Source organism: Ornithorhynchus anatinus, chromosome 4, assembly GCF_004115215.2.
Source record: "Ornithorhynchus anatinus isolate Pmale09 chromosome 4, mOrnAna1.pri.v4, whole genome shotgun sequence".
In the NCBI taxonomy this organism is placed as follows: domain Eukaryota; kingdom Metazoa; phylum Chordata; class Mammalia; order Monotremata; family Ornithorhynchidae; genus Ornithorhynchus; species Ornithorhynchus anatinus.
In genome coordinates this window covers 48,384,733-48,403,425 of record NC_041731.1, presented here as the reverse complement: position 1 = coordinate 48,403,425, position 18,693 = coordinate 48,384,733, and the positions used below count along the sequence as shown (strand labels likewise).

At 39.6% G+C, this 18,693-nt stretch overlaps 1 protein-coding gene across 2 annotated transcripts in view; it reads right to left on the bottom strand.

The window, feature by feature from the left end:
* The window catches only part of GARNL3 (GTPase activating Rap/RanGAP domain like 3), a 160,870-nt gene that overhangs the window by 48,015 nt on the left and 94,162 nt on the right, over nt 1–18,693 (bottom strand). For both annotated transcript variants that reach the window (XM_029062881.2, XM_029062882.2), the window contains exons 10-15: nt 15,798–15,873; nt 13,323–13,421; nt 12,665–12,768; nt 7,804–7,912; nt 2,053–2,098; nt 598–704 (exon numbers count right to left, since the gene is read on the bottom strand). In XM_029062881.2, coding sequence (XP_028918714.1) covers nt 598–704; nt 2,053–2,098; nt 7,804–7,912; nt 12,665–12,768; nt 13,323–13,421; nt 15,798–15,873 — 541 coding nt within the window. The remainder of the gene's footprint in view (nt 1–597; nt 705–2,052; nt 2,099–7,803; nt 7,913–12,664; nt 12,769–13,322; nt 13,422–15,797; nt 15,874–18,693) is intronic.

Here is an 18,693-nt window from a genome sequence, read left to right as displayed (position 1 = left end):
GAGTTGGCAACTCTGATCTTGCCAAATTAACTGGCTTGGCTTCAAATTCACTTAAGTCAATTATACTGAAATGGAACCATTTTATTTTTTGCCGTTTTTTGGTCTCGTTTTTCTCAACTCACTTTAAACTCAAATGATAATTTTTTTTTTCCACTATCACAGAAACAATCCTTTATGCACTTGAAATATTTACATCCTTCAGGTGCCCAAAATTAACATTTTTCTGATTGGTGTTTGTAATTAAAAATTTGCCTTTTTAAATGTATATGTTTCCACATTATTAAAAATTCTAAGTACAGATATTCCAATCCTTTCTCAGCATTTGCCTTTAACTTTCTACTGAAATGCATGGATGGGATTAAATGAATAGTTAGATGTGTTGATTAGTTTTTCCCCAAACCAAACTGATTAAACAGGTGGGCATAGGTGTTCAACAAGGTAAGAAGAATGGCAATCCTAAATGTATTATGGCTAACATACAATTTTTTAAACACAATTTACTTTCAGTAAGCAGTCTCGATGCAAAAAGACACAATACACTCAGAATTTCAGAAACATGGTTCAAAATGCTTTTTATAGCTGCAAAATAAGACTTACATTTCACTAGCAAAAAGTCCCTGAATTCTTGATGATCTGTAAACACAGGTGGGGATGGCAAAGGTGGACCAAAAAGAGGCACACTTTCTTCTGAAAATATTTTCAGCCTGTTGAAATATTTATTTTTTTGTTTACATATGTTTAGCTTTGTATTCCCCTGTAAAGTAATATTTATACATACCCAGGTAGGTACTGGCAACGGACAATCATTCAGACCTACATGGCCCAGGGACATTTTCTCCCTCATGGTTAGTATTTGTACCTTGCTTAAAATTAATTTTGCTATGTGTTTATCTTCCCTAACATAAGCCATGAATGTCTTCAGGGCAGCAACAGGGTATCCTCTACCTCTTTCCACTGAGAACACAGTGTGAAGCAGTGAGGCTTAGTGGAAAGGAACAAGTTGGAATTTCAGGCCAAAGCTAAGAAGCAGTGTGACCTAATGGAAAGAGAACTCAGAGCACCTGAGTTCTATTCTTGGCTCCACCATTTGCCTGCTGTGTGACCTTGGGCAAGTCACTTAACTTCTCGGTGTTTCAATTATCTCATCTGCAAAATGGGGATTAAAGCCTACTCCCCCCTACTTAGACTGTGAGTTCTATGAGGGGGATGGGGACTATGTCCGACTTTAATATCTTGTAACTAACCCAGGGCTTAGCACAGGGCCTGGCACATAGTAAGCACTTTGCAAGTCCCATAAAAGAAACTAAGGATTCAATGAATACTAATTAAAGATCACTGATGCCTGTGAACCAGCTAGCACTCAAAATAGTGAGTAAACCTATTTTTGTAAAAGTACCAGGTCAGATTTGCATTCTTATTAAAGTGTCATAATCCCCCCAAAATCCTTTGATTTCCAAAGTCTGATCAACATAAAAATAAAAGTTTACTTTCATTAAGGGAGAGTGCATTTAACACCTGACATTTTAGACTGTTCAAATTCCTAAGCATTTGAGTGGAATTTGTTATTGGGATTCTATGAAATCTCGATATCACAAATCTGATAGAGCCATCTATTTTTTTTAATGGTATGTGCTAAGCCCTCACTATGTGCCAGGCACTGTGCTAAGCATTGAGGTAGTTACAAGATACTCAGGTTGGACCCAGTCCCTGTCTCACATTTATTCAACTGTATTTATTGAGCACTTACTGTGTGCGAAGCACTGTACTAAGTGCTTACAGAGGGCTCACAGTCTTAATCCCCATTTTACAGATGAGGTAACAGACAGAGAAGTTAAGTGATCTGCCCAAGGTCACAGAGCAAACAACTGGCAGACCTGTGGTCTTTCCACTAGGCCACGTTGCTTCTCCATTCAAATGCCAGTTTACTGAACCACATACCACTCAATTGAGCATAATTCAAAGATACATTCATTCATTCATTTAATCGCATTTATTGAGCGCTTACTGTGTAACCATGAAAAATAAAATTGAAAACTCAATTAGTTTACCTACCTGTAGTTGTTGTTTTGCTGATTATACCTCACTAAGGCAAAAATATCTGCCATAATTGTTAAAGAACAATTTCAAGTCTTTTTTAAGGCTCATATCAATCAGTTTGCTTTTTCAACAAGGTGGATATTTTTGAAATACATTAAAGTTACTGACATAAAAGGTAGTTTTATTTATTGCAATTCCCACTATAGCAGAAAAATACTTGACGGTAACAGTTGGCCAGAAGCTGAATTTTAAAGTTAAGAGTTGACCAGAAACTGAATTTTAAAGTTCTCAGATGCAGGGATGTTGAGAAGTAATCCAGCCACTATACTCCACACTAATCAGAACCTTCTTAGAGTATTAAGTCTAGTTTTGTGTAAGTTTTCTTTTTAAATTAATCTAGGGATATTGGAGTTTCAAGAAGAGTGACAAAAACAGGATTGAAAATAGATCCTATACTTACAGGTTAAAAGAAATGGGTTCTTTTAGCCTAGACAAAAGAGGGGATTAAGTAAATGCATGGTCAGCATCCTCCTGATTACAGCAAGTTGTTCTCCATCTCCACAGAGAATCAAACGAGAGGAAATTTGTTTTGCATCAAAGAGAATTTCTGGCCATTAGCTTCAAGGCTCTCCAATAGTTCTTTCTTTACATAGCTTTACCCCTTCATCCCCTCCAAATCATCTCGCACTCTTCATTGCTCTCAATCTCATCCATCTCACCACTGACCTCTTGCCCACTTCCTTCCCCTGGCATGGAATCCTCTTCCCTTTCATATAAAAAAGACTGCCACTCTCCTCACTTTCAAAGCCTCATTAAAATCACTTCTCCTCCAAGAGGCCTTTCTTGACTAAGCCTCATTTCCCCCACTCCCTCTTCCTTCGCATTATCTTTGCACTTCAATCTGTACCCTTTAAGCACTTAATATTCACTCACCCTCAGTCTTACAACACTTATATACATACCTGTAATTTATTTTAATGTCTGCCTCCTCACTTTAGACTCTAGGCTCCTCGTGGACAGGGAACATGTCTACATATCTATCAACTCTGATGTAATTTTACTCTCCCAAGTGCTTAATTCGGTGCTCTACAAATAGTAAATGCACAATAAATACTGATTGATTGATTGATTTTCCTACCGTTCTTTGCTCCCAATTCTTCTGTCTCCAATCCACTACTCATGCCCGTCCCCCCTCAACTTGGAACTCCCTTCCCTTTCAAATCTCCTAGACCACAGTTATCACCATCTTTAAAGTGCTCCTGAAAACCTACCTCCCACAAGAGGCATTTCCCAACTAATTTTCCACCTTCTCTGGTTATGTCACTCCATCACAGAGACTTCGCATTATTTATATATATCAACATTTGTACTCCATTTATTTAATATTTTTTAATCAATCAGTGGCATTCATAGATTCCCTACTATGTGCACAGTGTTGTGCTGTTACAAATAAAAATGAAATAAAAAAGAGAAATAAAAGTAAAAGCAAAAAACTAACTCCTTGCCCTCAAGGAGTTTCCAGCATTCGTACTATTACTAGTTGTATTTTTTTTTCCTTCTTGCTTGCATTGTATTTATACAATTTTTGTCTGCCTGGTTAGATAAGAGGTCCAGCAGGGTGAGGAAACTATGACCACTGGAAACTCTGGAGTCATTTTTAAGGAACTATTAGATCCCTATCTGTCCTGCTGGGCTGAGGTAGGGTGGGCTGGGCTAGATAATGTCTCTAGGACCCTTCCAGGGACTATGATTCTTTCACCCATACCCTAGATCAATTTTTAGCAAGATGCCGTTGTTGCATTTTAGCAAATCCCTCCTTATACTGAAATGGAAAGGAATTTTTTCAACCTGATAAAAAGTGAACACAATCTAATCAATCTATCAATGGTATTTATTGAGCATTTAATGTATGCAGAGCACAATGTTAAGTGCTTGGGAGGGTAAAATCCAACTGAGTTGGTATTTTCCCTACCCATGAGGAGTGTACAATATAGCAGGGGAGACAGACATGAAAATAAATTATGGATATGTACATAAATGCTGCATAATCTAATCATATTTAGTCGTTCATATTTATTGAGCTCTTACTATGTGACAAGCACTGTAATAAGCACTTGGGAGACTAAATATAACAGAGGTGGTACACATAATAAGGCTATAGAAACTGCTTTGCCACAATTCTGGATGTAAACCTTGGAAAAGTCTTCCTGAGAAGCTCTCTCTTCCTTCACAATGTACACTTTCATTTAATGTACACTTTCATTTTCTCCACCCCTCTCCATGTACGCAAAATTAAAATTATGCTCTCTTTTCCTCTTCTCTCAATCCATTCTGCATCGCTCTGACTTGCCTCCTTTATCCCCTTCACAGTCCCACAGCACTTATGTACATATCTATAATTTATTTATATTAATGTCTGTTTCCTCCTCTAGACTGTAAATTCACTGGGCTCAGGGGATGTGCCCATTTATTGTTGTATTGTATTCTCCTAAGTGCTTAGTACAGTGCTCTGCACAAGTAAGCACTCAATAAATACTGACATTCCCTGCCCAGAAGTAAAGCTTCTATTCCACCACATTAAGGCCAATTTTTAAACTTAAAAAATTGATTAAAGGATTCTAATCTTGAGGCAAACGGCCTAAAATCATTTTTCTAAGTTAACGTGTATCTGTTTATAACTAAAATAGTTTAAATCTTAGCCTTATCTAGAATTTTGGATGTAAAACTACCTTGCAGGAAATCTTTCCTCTTCTTTTATTTATAAAGAAGTCTGAATGTAATCTTTCCTGGTATTCACACACTGATTTTGGAAATTGTATGTAGTTCACACCTCATGTTAATGTAAGAATCCCAGAGGAAAATCTCCCAGCAACTAGGCTTCAGGACTCCCCCGGCTGTTCTGTCAGGCCCTCACCTCACTTTCCCCCTTTACAGAGATCAGGCTCCAGCTGGGTGGTGCAGGATCACTGATTGGCCTTGGTGTTGATGAGGTAAGGAAGGGAAAGGGAGGGATTTGTTGTATGTGATGGTGATGCTCTAAGGTCAGAGGGGTGAATAAATGACCCTGAAGTTGTGATCGGGGCTTTCTTTTCTCTACCAGCAAAGAACCCAAGGGTTACATTACCAACTACTCCATTTTACGATGTGAAGGGAATTGTTCCGGCAACAGATAGAATAAGTCCTGAGTAACTTCACTGTACCCCAATCTTGTCTATCTCGTTGCCGACCCCTTTCCCACATCCTCCCCACCAGCCTGGAACTCCCTTCCCATTACTATATGCCAGACCAACCCACTCCCCACCTTCAAAGCATGATTAAGGTCACAACTCCTCCAAGAGGCCTTCCCTGATTAAGCCCTCTTTTCCCCAGCTCACTCTTGCTTCTGTCTCATCTATGCACCTGGACATGTGACCTTTGGACATTTGACATTCACCCCAACCCCAACCCCACAGCACTTATGTACATATCTTTAAATTATATGTTATAAATTATTGTATTCTTGTCTGTCTCCCCCCCAAACTGCAAGCTCATCATGGGCAACGAATGTATCTCTTATGTTGTACTGTACTCTCCCCAGTGCTTAGTACAGTCTCCACACATGGCAAGTGTTCAATAACCACTGATTGATTAATTGATTGACTGAACTTGGGGAAGCAGAGACAGGGAGATAATGAGGCCACTAGCTGTAAGAATCTCAGCCCCACCAGCATCTTAGCTTCTCAAAACCTCATCACTTACTGCTCCCTTACCACTCTTATCCCAAACTGTTCCAGATTTTCTCTCCCCTTGATCCTTAAGTGACTCATAACTGTACAGAAATTGGAGCGAAGGCCTTTTTCAACTTTACTGGTTTGGTGGTCCTTTACTAACAAGCTCAGAGGAATCAATATTCCTAAGCAAATGAATATAAAGTGAACAAACGGAGCCTTTGGTTTAGCCCAGAGCTGAAACCTTCTGGGATCAATCTGGGTGCTGATAGCCTATGTACATATCCGTAACTTGTTTATATATATTAATATCTGTCTCCCCTTCTAGACTGTGACAGAGAATGTGGTCAGAGAATGTTGGCAGAGAATGTGTTCACCAACTCTGTTGTATTCTCCCAACCTCTAAGTACAGTGCTCTGCACACAGTCAGCACTCAATAAATACGATTGATTGAGGAGAATGTGTGCAGCTGGTATTGATGTTGGCAGGGGCTGGTGGTCAAAATGGACTGGACCATCGGAGCTCAGGATTCAGGGAGTTCCTGCACTTGACTGTGAGGGGAGATATTTTTAAGCTGTTCTAATTCTAGAAAGAAATATGCTATGCAGTGATTGGGTACTCATGTTGGCATTGTGGGGAGAAATGAGTTGGGACTTTAAATGGTTCCCAGAGATATAATACAAGAAGTTATTACCTAGTTGGCATTCAGGCTGTTGCTTCTCCAACTAAGATTAAACTAAAGTCATCCTGTTTAAAATACCCAATTGCAGATATATTCTTGACTATTAATTGGGGAAAGGGTTTTATTGATTGGTGAAAAAAAATATTTGGATGTAAGCCCCCTGTGGGATGGGGACCGTGTCCAGTGTGATTATTTGTATCTTTGCCAGTGCTTAGAACCGTGCTTGGCACATAGTAAATGCTTGATTAATTTGAGGATCTGGAAAAGAAGACTAAATGAAACAACTGAATATGCATATGGAAAAGCTACTATCAAAACAGAAAAAAATTCAGATAATGGATACTATATACATGGATAAAATATCAAAATATGAAAAATATTAATTATCAAGCAAAAGTATGCCTTCTGTGTGCCAAGTACTGTACTACACATGTGGAGGAAGTAAGAAGAAGAAGAAGTGGATATGCATAGGAGTTAGTGTTTAAACAGCAGGGTATGTACGTCGATTTGTACAGAAGTGTTATACGAGGTTATTAGTCCACAAGGTGGGGCAGAAGTGCTGAAGTAATAGCTGGAGAAATATAACTGGGAGAAAATAAATGAATTGGAAAAGACTTCCTGGAGGAGCTGTGGTTTCAAAAGGGCTGAGAAGATGGGCTGGGAGGACCTGTGCCTGGCAGATTTAGAGAAGGAGAGAGTTTCAGGTTGGGAAAAAGGCATGAGCAAATGGTGGGGCACAAGCAACTGGAAGGTTAGCTTGGGTGCAAGAACAGAGATAAAATACAATCACAGAATCACACAGTTGAAGTAGATCTGCCTGCATCCAGTTAGTGAATGCCTAAACCATCCAGAGCATATGGACCTTTCTCCCCATTCTTTTCCTTAAAGGGGGTGGGTGTTTGTGTTTGTCTGTTTTACAACCCTTAAAACAAAGCAGTTTTATTCTTATGGCTAAATGACTGCTATATCGCTGTTAAGTCTATTTGGTCTTCTGGTGACATAAGGAAAAATCTGATAGCCTTCAACTCATAAATCCAACCTCTTATTTGAGGACGTATTAGGGCACCACTTAACTTCCTTTTCTCTAGACTAAACATTCCTAATTCTTAAACCATTTCCTCAAAAAGCCTATTTTTCATTCATTTAATACTTTTCTGGTTCTTCTTTGAGCACTCCTAAGTTTCTCCTTATATGCTGGATGGTTGAATGCTCCTCTCATTCCTAGAACATTTTCAAAAATACCTAAAATGACTAAAGCATTCATGCCTTAAACATTTAAAGAACACAACTTCCTGCTATTTTTTGATGTATTAAGTCAGATCGAATTTTATGCTTTCATTACTTTAACGATTCAGGAAAGCACAGTGAAAAAGATACGAGTAAAGTGAGAGCGGATCATGGAAGGCTTAAATGCTGGAGAAGATTCTTCTCCTTCCTGGAATACAATGGTAACAATGTCATTCCCAATATGTCGCTTCCTTTCTACCTGCAAATAAGTAAAAATGACATTATTGAAATGATGACTATAACATATTCATAGACAAATAACATACTCAGATGACTTGATTAGTTACAAAACACTCTATTAACTAAACTGTACACATTTCCTTTAAAAGAAAACAATCCACTTTTCCCCCTCAATAATACAAGTCTGTAGTAGAATACAAGTTAGCCTTTTATATCACTATCTTCTCTTTTCCTCCAAACTTATTAGCAGAAATCAAGGTTTTGAATAATTTTTGGTCAATAAAATTTCAGTTCTACCAAGAGAAGTTTTGCGATCTCCCTCGCTAGGAAAAAAATTCCTCTTTGATTAAATTCCTGCCACTTAGTCTATATAACAAAGCATAATTAGTAGGAAACTACATATTATAGTCTTTGAAATTCAATTCTTTGATAAAGGGCAGCTTCTAGAATTACATTGTCATTTTACCCTTCTCAAAGGAGAAATCGTATTTTCCTTTCTAAATCCTTATTGGGACTCTTCCCTTGGAAATATTTAATTTGCAGTTTAAATACATTTTACTTTGTCTCCCAAAAAGAGAAAATTTGCTGATGGTACCTAAGAAGCACTTTCTGAAGAAGATCACCTACACTCTATTTTAATCAGAAGCTGCATCAAGCCTAGAGTTCTTGCCAACAAGGTCCCAGACATTTTCTCAATAATTTATTATACGCATATTTGTATACATACAAATTTTATAATGATAATTGAGGCATTTGTTAAGCACTTACTCTGTGTCAGGCACTGTTTTAAGCACTGGAATAGATACAAGATAATTGGGGTGGGTATAGTCCCTGTTCCAAATGTGGCTCACAATCTAAGTAGGGCTCACCATAAGTATATACACACACACACACGCACACATACGTATGCACGTATACATGTACACACATACATATTCTACCGGAGCTCCTTGTCTTTTTGTTTTTTACGGTATTTGTTAAGTACTTACTACATGCCAGGTAAAGTACTAACTGCTGGGGTAGATACATGCTAATCAGGTGAGGCACGGTCCACATCCCACATGGAGCTCACAGTCTTAAGCTGCATTTTACAGATGAGGTAACTGAGGCATAAAGAAGTGAAGTGACTTGCCGAAGTTCACATAGCAGACAAGTGGCAGAACTGGGGATTGTAATCCAGGTCCTTCTGGCTCTCAGGCCGTGCTCTATCCACTAGGCCAAGCTGCTTCTCTTCTGAGTCTATGACCAGATTGCCTGGCTTGGATCCCTTTGGGTCTGGATAACCTCTGCTGACTTATACATGTCTGGGATTGATTTAGGTAGAGCCTGAGGACAGAGTGGCAACACGCAGTGTGTGCCTCTGAAACTCCAAAGGCTAATCACTGGATTGCTGACTACCTAGGCCTACCTTCTAACCAGAACCCTTGACATGATGCTTGGGTTCCACTTTAGCCTTTGCCAGGATTTTAAACAGGACTTTGGCAGCCTCCTCTCTACTGTGCAAACCTGGACTTCAGCCTGGAGAGGAGATATTTCTAAACTGTCTCCTGCCTGGAAATTAGGGCTGGAGGGGATCTAGGGGATGTTATTTTAAATATTCATTGAAGTTTCATTATTATCATTGTCAGGATTGAAAATATTTTAACAAAAATTTAAATAGTCATCACTCTAGCTTTTCACCAGAATTTTACCTTTGTAAATGGCAATATTTGAGATATGTAGATCTATCATATGACAAAGGAAGTAGGTATAAAATCTGAGCTTGACTCTTGTCTTATGCTGTTGAGTCGACTCCAACTCATAATAACACCATGGACACATCTCTCCCAGAACGCCCCACCTCCATCTGCAATCGTTCTGGTTGTGGATGCATAAGAGTTTTCTTGGTAAAAATCTGGAAGTGGTTTACCACTGCCTCCTTCTACACAGTTCACCTGAGTCTCCACCCTGGACTCTCTCCCATGCCACTGCTGCCCAGAACAGGTGAGTTTTGACTTATAGCAGCAGATTGCCTTCCACTCGCTGGCCACTGCCCAAGCTAGGAATGGAATGATATGCCCCTGCTTCACTCTCCCTCCTGTAGTTGAGACTGGTAGAGTACTGGAAACTCTCCAGGTGTGACCCTAAGAAGGGGAGCTTGACTAAACAGACAAAAAAGAGTAGGGGGAGATGCGAGATGTGCAGTTTTGAAGGGTGCCAGGAAAAAGCTTCAACCAGGGAAATGATACAGTTTAAGAGCACAAAAAGGTAGATAATTTTTGAGGTCCATCTCTCTTGAGTCTTTCCTTTGCAATTTGTCCTCTCTGCCTTCACTTTCTCCTCAGTAACTACCCCTATCTGCATACCCCCATGTCTCTATTATAATCCTGACCATTTAGACTCTAGACTAGCCCTCTAGACTGTAAGCTTGTTGTGGGCAGGGAATGCTTACTGTTATATTTTACTCTCCCAAGCACTTAGAACAGTGCTCTGCATACAGTAAGCACTCAATAAATACCACTGGCTGAAGAAACATTTGCTATTTTTCTGCTTCTCTCCATTTCCTCCCAGCCACTTTCTCAAATACTACCTAGCCTTCTCTATCACTTGCCACTCTTTTCCCTGTCTATTCAACAATAAACTTTTCCTCACATCACTCTTAATGTTTTGCCTTGGTGATGATCACAGTTCTCCTGTTTTGAGCTTCTGCTGTTCTGATTTTTCCCCAGTACACCTGCTCTTTGCCAAGTCCCCTCCTTATTTCTATCAGGGCACTCCTCAAATCCCACCTCAAGCAGAAAACCTTCCCAGAATAGGCAAAAATGAGGGGTCTTGACAGTGCTGTGCACATGGTAAGCGCTCAATAAATACAATTGAATGATTGAATTAATTAATTTACCCCAGACTTCTTCCCAGCAATGTTTTTCCCCCATTTAATGGTTCTACAAAAGTTAAAAAATAAAATCTATCAATCAATGAATATTTATTGAATGGTAACTGTGGACAGAGCACTGTACTGAGAGCTTTTGTACCAATCTACCGCCAGAAAGAAAAGATTTTTTAAAAAAGCTATGAATTATCCTTAAAAAACAACTGAATATGCAGTGTTTTATGGCATTTGTTAAGTGTTTACTATGTGCCAGGCACCATACTAAGATCTGGGGTAGATACAAGCTAATTAGTTTGGACACAGTCCATGTCTCACATGGGGCTCATAGTTTCAATCCCATATTACAGATGAGGTAACTGAGGCAAATGAAGTGATTTGTCTAAGGTCAGAGAGTAGGCAAGTGGTGGAGCTGGGATTAGAACCGAGGTTCTTCTGATTCTCAGGCCCGTGCTCTACCCACTAGGTCACGTTGCTTCTCTTTGCATGGAATTATACAAGGTATGCATCGTACAGACCACCACTCTCCCCATGCAAATCACATTTCCTCCAATAAGTCTTCCCTGACTAAGCTCTCACTTCCCCATCACCTATGTACTTGGGTGTAACCCTTAAACACTTTGATTTTTCACCCAACCCCCACAGCATTGATAGATCTATCCATCCGTAATTTAACATCTGTCTCCCCCTCTAGTCCACAAAAGCCTTGTGGATAAGCAACATATCTACCAACATTGTTGTACTGTACTCTCCGAAGTGCTTAGCACAATAAGCAGCATGGCTTGGTGGAAAGAGCAAGGACCCGAGTGCCAGAGGACAGGGATTCCAAACCTGACCACCACTTTCTTGCTTGGTGCCCATGTCTCTACGTCTCAGCTCCTTCTCTGCAAAATGGGAATTCAATAGCTGTTCTACCTCCTACTTAGATTGTGAGCCCTATGTGAGACTTATGTTGTATTTACTCCAGTGCTTAGTATACTGCTTGTTACATAGTAAGCACTTAAATATTAGAAGAGTATTATTATTATTATTATCTGGACCTCATTTTCCTCATCTGTTAAATGGGGATTAAATTCTTGTTCTCCCTCCTATTTAGCCTATGAATCCAAGTGAGGTACAGGGTCTGTGTCCGACAGGATTATCTTGTATCTACCTCAGCACTCAGTACAGTTCTCTGCACATAGTAAATGTGCAATTAATACCACTAGTTGATTGATATTGTCTCAGACAGAAGTCTTTTAGAGGGCAAAGTACATTTTGTATTGGACCTGGTGTGTTGCAGGAGACACTCTCCTGAACAAAGCAGTGCTTCAAGTAATGGATAATTTGCAATCTAATTGCAGAAATTATTTCAGTAGAAGAACATACATGCACAGAACTAACATGTGGATTTATATAATTCTTTAAGAAGAAATGGGGCTGCAGTGAGGGTAACCACAAGAATCTTTTAAAACTCAAACTTCAAGATGGTTATTAGAATTATCCAAGCTGACCCTATATGGTAGGATTGCAAGGGAGGAGATAGCAGTTTCTGCTTCTGGAGAAGCAGCGTGGCTCAGTGGAAAGAGCATGGGCTTTGGAGTCAGGGCTCATGAGTTCGAATCCCAGCTCTGCCACTTGTCAGCTGTGTGACTGTGGGCAAGTCACTTAACTTCTCTGTGCCTCAGTTCCCTCATCTGTAAAATGGGGATTAAGACTGTGAGCCCCACGTGGGACAACCTGATTCCCCTATGTCTACCCCAGCGCTTAGAACAGTGCTCGGCACATAGTAAGCGCTTAACAAATACCAACATTATTATTAGTTTTAGAGGACCTCGAGGTTTTATACTTAAAAATACACTTTAAATCTTCATTTCAAAATTTTATGTGTTTCAATTTTCTACACACCATAATAGAGACACTCACTTGCTGCTTGTTCTCCTTAGAGTAGGGTAGCAGGGTTGAAACATGAAACATGATCTCATGTCCTTGGTATACAGTATAAACAGAATATATTCCTGTGGTATCATCTGTAAAGGAGTGAACATACATTCAGTGGAGATCAAATACTGGGTCTAGGTAAAAGTAATTTTTATTTCATATCCTTGGGTTCCCTTTAGATAGTGATAACCTTTGCAAGTGTTTGGTTTTTTTACACATTAAATGTATACAAAGATATATATTCATTATGTGCATATGTGCACAAATGGATTGTCCATTTTCTGTGCTCTAATATGGACCAAGTCATTTCCTGGTTCCACTAGATACAGTGCCATTCTGGAAAATCACTTAATCTCACTGTGCTCAAGTAAGTATCCCCTAGGGAAAATCATAATACTTAACTCTATCAGAAGGGCCCAGGGAGAACTGATTTATGTTCCTGAAACATTCTGCAACCAATTCCCCAGGCAAAGTACTGGAAATCATTTACCCTTGAAACACTAACAATGAAACAGCAGGTTCAAAAGGTGTAGGAACTGCCTCCATAGTTCCCGCCCCACATTTCCACACCTGCAGTTACCAACAATTCAAGTCCACCCAGGACCATAACACAATAGTAAATCACTACGGCTTGAGATCTTACTTTTGGTGTCCAGTCCCCCTCGATAGCCAGTCCAGCCCTTTAATGTAATAGTGTCACCCAAAAGGGCCAATAATTTTTGGAAGGTTTCACTTCCAGTTTCTGAAGGGAAAAGAAATTGAGTTTTAGGAGATTAACAACACTCGTTAATTTCCAGTAAGTCGATTTTTGTATCTTCTAAATAGCCGTCCACACCCACTAAAAACATAATACATGGCATAGAAATGCATAAATGTGCCTGATGAGGAAACTGAATTTAAGAGTTAGATTCAGTGCTTTTCCTGGAAGCCTCCTGGCTTTTTAGTCCATGGGAAATTAAAGAAAGGAAAATCACCAAAATCTATACATAGCCTTTAAAAACAGATCATTGCTACCCGATATTTTTGAAAACATTTTATCACATCCAAACTTCACTAATCCAGACTGAAGGAGATGGAGAAGAGGGAGTATAAACTGAATTAATAATAATGAAATTGTGTAGCCAATGTAGCAGGCTGCCTATTGAAAAATCAATTTCTCTCTTCTTCCCTCTGAACAAAATCCAAGGAATGAGAACTGAAGGAAGAAGGAATGGGAGTTGAAACAGTGTAAATACCAGTATCTTGGGTTAATAAAAGAGCAGAAATTGTGATTCCTTCCTCTTCTCTAGGATCAATTCAACCCTCATTCATTCATTAAATCGTATTTATTGAGCACTTACTATGTACAGAGCACTTTACTAAGTACTTGGAAAGTACAATTCGGTAACAGATAAAGACAGTCACTATCCAACAACAGGCTCAAAGTCTCCCTTGTCCAATACAGCCTGTGCCTTAGTCTGCGCCCCTTCTTTAAACAAAAGTGTACTGGCTTATCACCAGTGGCAAGAAAGTTTTATCTGAGAGCTAATCAGCTGTGCTTTTTTTTCCACACTACTGATGGGCAGGTAAAGATAAGAAAACACCAACTAAACTACTGAAGCTCAGTGATGGCAACCCATGAAAATAAGCTGCACAGTAGCCTTCAACAGGGGTTGCGAGGAAGTACTAGACTCCAACCAAAATTTGGAGTTTTGATCTTAACCTCAAGTCCCAGGAATTGGGAAAGAGTTGCATAGGGTAGGAAGGCTGCAGCAGTGCAGGAGGCTAAATTGGTGAAAAAGAAGTTGCTGGGATCTGAAGAAGGGAGTGAATCAGAGAGAGTTCCCTTGAATTAGCAAGAAAAGTATTTTTTCCTTCTTTTTTTAAATGGTATTTGTTCATTCATTCATTCAATAGTATTTATTGAGCACTTACTATGTGCAGAGCACTGTACTAAGTGCTTGGAATGTACTAATTGGCAACAGATAGAGACAGTCCCTGCCCATTGACGGGCTTACAGTCTAATCAGGGAGACAGACAGACAAAAACAATTTGTCACCATTTGCCAGGCACTGTACTAAGTGCTGGGGCAGAAATGAACTAATCAGGTTGGATACATTCTCTGTCCCACAGGAGGCTCACTGTCGTAATCCCCATTTTACAGATGAGGTAACTGAGGCACAGAAGTTAAGTAGCTTGCCCAAGGTTACAAGCGGCAGAGCCAGGATTAGAACCCAAATCCTTCAGACTCCCAGGCCTGGGCTCTACCCACTAGGCAACACTGCTTCTTTTCTGTCCAGATGATCTCAAATGCCAAATTTGTGTAAGCTCGTTATGGGCAGGGAATGTATCTGCTAATTCCGTTGTATCATATTCTCCCAAGCGCTTATTACTGTGCTCTGTACATAGTAAGCGCTCAATAAATCCCATTGACTCACTGATTGAGGTGCAAAGCTATTGCTACTGTATTAAAAATATATTCCCAAAATTAAAACATCTGGATCTACTGACATCTGCACGTAGGAAGTTTTTCATAAACCCAATGCTGTCATCACACAGGTTTTAATTCTCCAATTTAGATTTAACAGGATGGATGACTTAAGGAATGATCTTCCTACAACACAACTAATTAGTCACTTAAGTAGATTCAGTTTAAGAAGAAATGATTATGGGCCTGGGACTGACATCAAACAATGTCAGTATAATGTCAGTATAGTATAATGTTGCTATACTCCAGCTTCTCTACCTTCTATGGTACTTTTTGTTTTGTTGTGTTTTTGAAACTTTGCACAGTATCGAATATTATAAAAAAAGGCTGTGATAAGGGTGTAAAACATTCTACTAGTGACGGACATAGCAACAATGTAGGAATTTTTATTGAAAAATTGCAGTCATGGAGAACCATCTACTCCCTTTCCTATTAATTCCCACTGAATCGATGGTCACTAACCACAGGTTCAACCCTACTATGTAATAAGAATACAATATACGGCATTCTCCTGACAACTATTTTGTGCTCTTGCTTTCTTGCCACTTCTCATATTTAAAACTCAAATGTAATAAGACACGTCCATCCCTTTTAATCAAGATGGAACATTTACATCAATAGATATGAGGGTGGAGTTACAGGAACGCTTACCATTGCTGAACATTTCATCGTCAGTGAGCTGCCCATCTTTGGCATAAAGAATTCCAAACTTGAAATTCACAGAGCCCTTCAAATTAAAGCCATGGGAAGAAAATCATACTGTCAGAAGGTGAGTAATTTTGGGTCTTTAGTAGAAACAGAGAAGTAAACAGTTTTACAGTTTATATAATTATCCATTTATAACTAGTAAAGGGTATGTCAAGCTGGCTAGGCACATCAGCCCCAAGTAGGAATGGCATTTGCAGTATTCTGTGATTAAAACCCACTGTCCCAAGATAATCTTACCAGTCAACTTGAAAATCAAGTTTGGGAACAAGCAATGTTCTTATGAATCAAAAAAATATATGTTGTTGTCCCTTCACACTTGAGGAAGATGCTTATTAATATTATCAAGTGCCATCGAGTCGTTTCCGATTCATAGTGATTCTATGGATATATTTTCTCCAGATCCTCCTGTCTTCTGCCATAATACATAACCTCGCTAACAGTTCTTCCGTTATCGTTGTTATGGTTTCTAACCATCGGGCTGCTGGTCTGGCTCTTCCACGTTTTCCCTGGACTTTTCCTAGCATTAGTGTCTTCCCCAGAGAGTTAGTCCTCCTGATGATGTTTCCAAAATATGTAAATATTTGGCCTTCCAAAGGCCACTTTAGCACAATTTGCTCCGAAATTCATTTTTCGGGCAGTCCATGGTAGGAAGATGCTACTGATGAAGAAATTCACCTACAGGGGGTTTGGGGGGGGCAGGGCGGGGAGAGGGCAGTGGGGCAGTTGGGAGGGTGTGTGTGTGTGTGTGTGTGTGTGTGTTTGTGTGTGTAACTGAAAAAACCATCCTCACCAAATTGTGTACAAACTCCACCCTTCGTGAGGTCATGTTTGATATTTGCAGCTCCCAGCCCTGTTTTCTCCACTTCCTCCTTTCTGTTGAAAAAGCTTCTTGATTGCAGTGTATTATGCTGGTCTATCACTGGCAATTAACGCCTAGTTTTTGTCTGTGATCTGACATGATCATGAGGCTTTGTTTTACTGTATTGTTAAAAAGTTGAGGTTTTTTTCCTCCTTGACTTCTATTTCCCCATTTTAGCTCACCATACAGCTGCTCTTTGGGTACACTATTGCTACCCATTCTTCTCACAAGTCCTACTCAGCATAGCACAGCGGGCTGAAAAGCAGCATAACCCAGTGGAAAGAGCATGGGCCTGGGAGTCAGAGGATCTGGGTTCTAAACCTGGGTCCATCACTTGTCTGCTGTGTGACTGTGGGCGAGTCACTTAATTTTTCTGTTACCTCATCTTTAAAATTGGGATTAAGACTGTGAGCACCACATGGGGCATAGACTGTCCAACCTGGTTTAGCTCATATCTTCCCCAGTGCGTAATACAGTTCCTGGCACATAGTAAGTGCTTAACAGATTAAAAAAAGCATAGTTATACTGCAGTGAGCACAGTTTATTAGTTTATTTAACTCATAGACTGACAAAAAATAAAAAAAACCACTTCCGTGCATAAACCTGAAAGCTGAACATTCAAAAACAAATACCAAAAAATTACTATAGATAAAACTTGCTGTAAAGTTTGGTAAACAATGAACAAAAATCAGTCCCTGAAAATGAGGGTGGGTGGAGGATAGGCATCAAAGGAGACCAATAACCATAAAAATTTTCAGCATCAGCTAAGAACTCATATCTACAATCCAGGGACAGAAATATAATAAAAATTTCTCAAAGAATGAGAGAAGCCTTGGAGAAAGAAGGAAATTAAAAAATACCAAATGGCAAACTCTTTAATTACCTCATCTTTCTAAAAGTACCAGATGACAGTGTTTGTCAATCACTGAAACCATTTGGGATACTTCTCAGCACAACAGATGGAACCCAAACCAAACTCCTTAAGTTAACTGCAATATTTGCATTAGTAAGGGAGGAGAGTTTGCTCACTTATTTACTTTAGATAACCACTGGGTTCACCAAGTAGAGGAATATGTTAAGACTCCCTGAAATCACCTCACATCCTAAACAGATTAATGCCAAAATTAGCATGATTCAGCCTAGCTGATCTAAAGGCGGTTAAGAGTATTCATATTTATATTACTGTCTGTTTCCTTGCTTTGATGTGTATATGTACCTATAATTCTATTTGTTTATACTGATGCTATTGATGCCTGTTTACTTGTTTTGATGTGTCTTCCCCCTTCTAGACTTTGAGTCTGTTGTGGGCAGGGATTGTCTCTCTTTGTTGCTGAATTGTACTTTCCAAGCATTTACTATAGTGCTCCGCCCACTGGAAGTGCTCAATAAATACGACTGAATGAATGAATTTAAAGGGAGTAAGAGGTCAAAGGGACAGAGCCAAAAACAAGAGCCACCTGTAGATCCAGGGAAACCGACCTCTGTTCCAACTCTAACCAACCTTTTTCTTCAGTGTATCACCTGACTGTAAAATGTGCCACGATACCACCAGATGCCCAACCGGGTCAGGATAGCGCAGCAACACTCAAACCATGCTTCCAGAGATCCATTCCATAAAACTCAGAGAGAATTCCACCCTCCAGTTCCTTGGAAGAACTGGGCCTCCCAGTACATGAGTTACAGTTGTCTCTGATCTTTGTTCTGAGACTGTACAGTCACCACTCAAACAATGGTATTTAATGATTTACTGTGTGCAGTGTGTGCACAATATACTTACTGTGTGCAGTAAGTTTACTGTGTGCAGAGTACTATACTTACCGCTTAGGAGAGTAGGATATAACAGAGTTGGCAGATATGTTCCCTCCCCACAATGAGATTACAGTCCAAGTTAGAGACAGAGGTAGAAGACCTGATCTAGCAAGAAGAGTCAGTGCTCCATTGTTGAGGTACAGAGAAAAAAAGCAGAGAATCTTGCAGTAT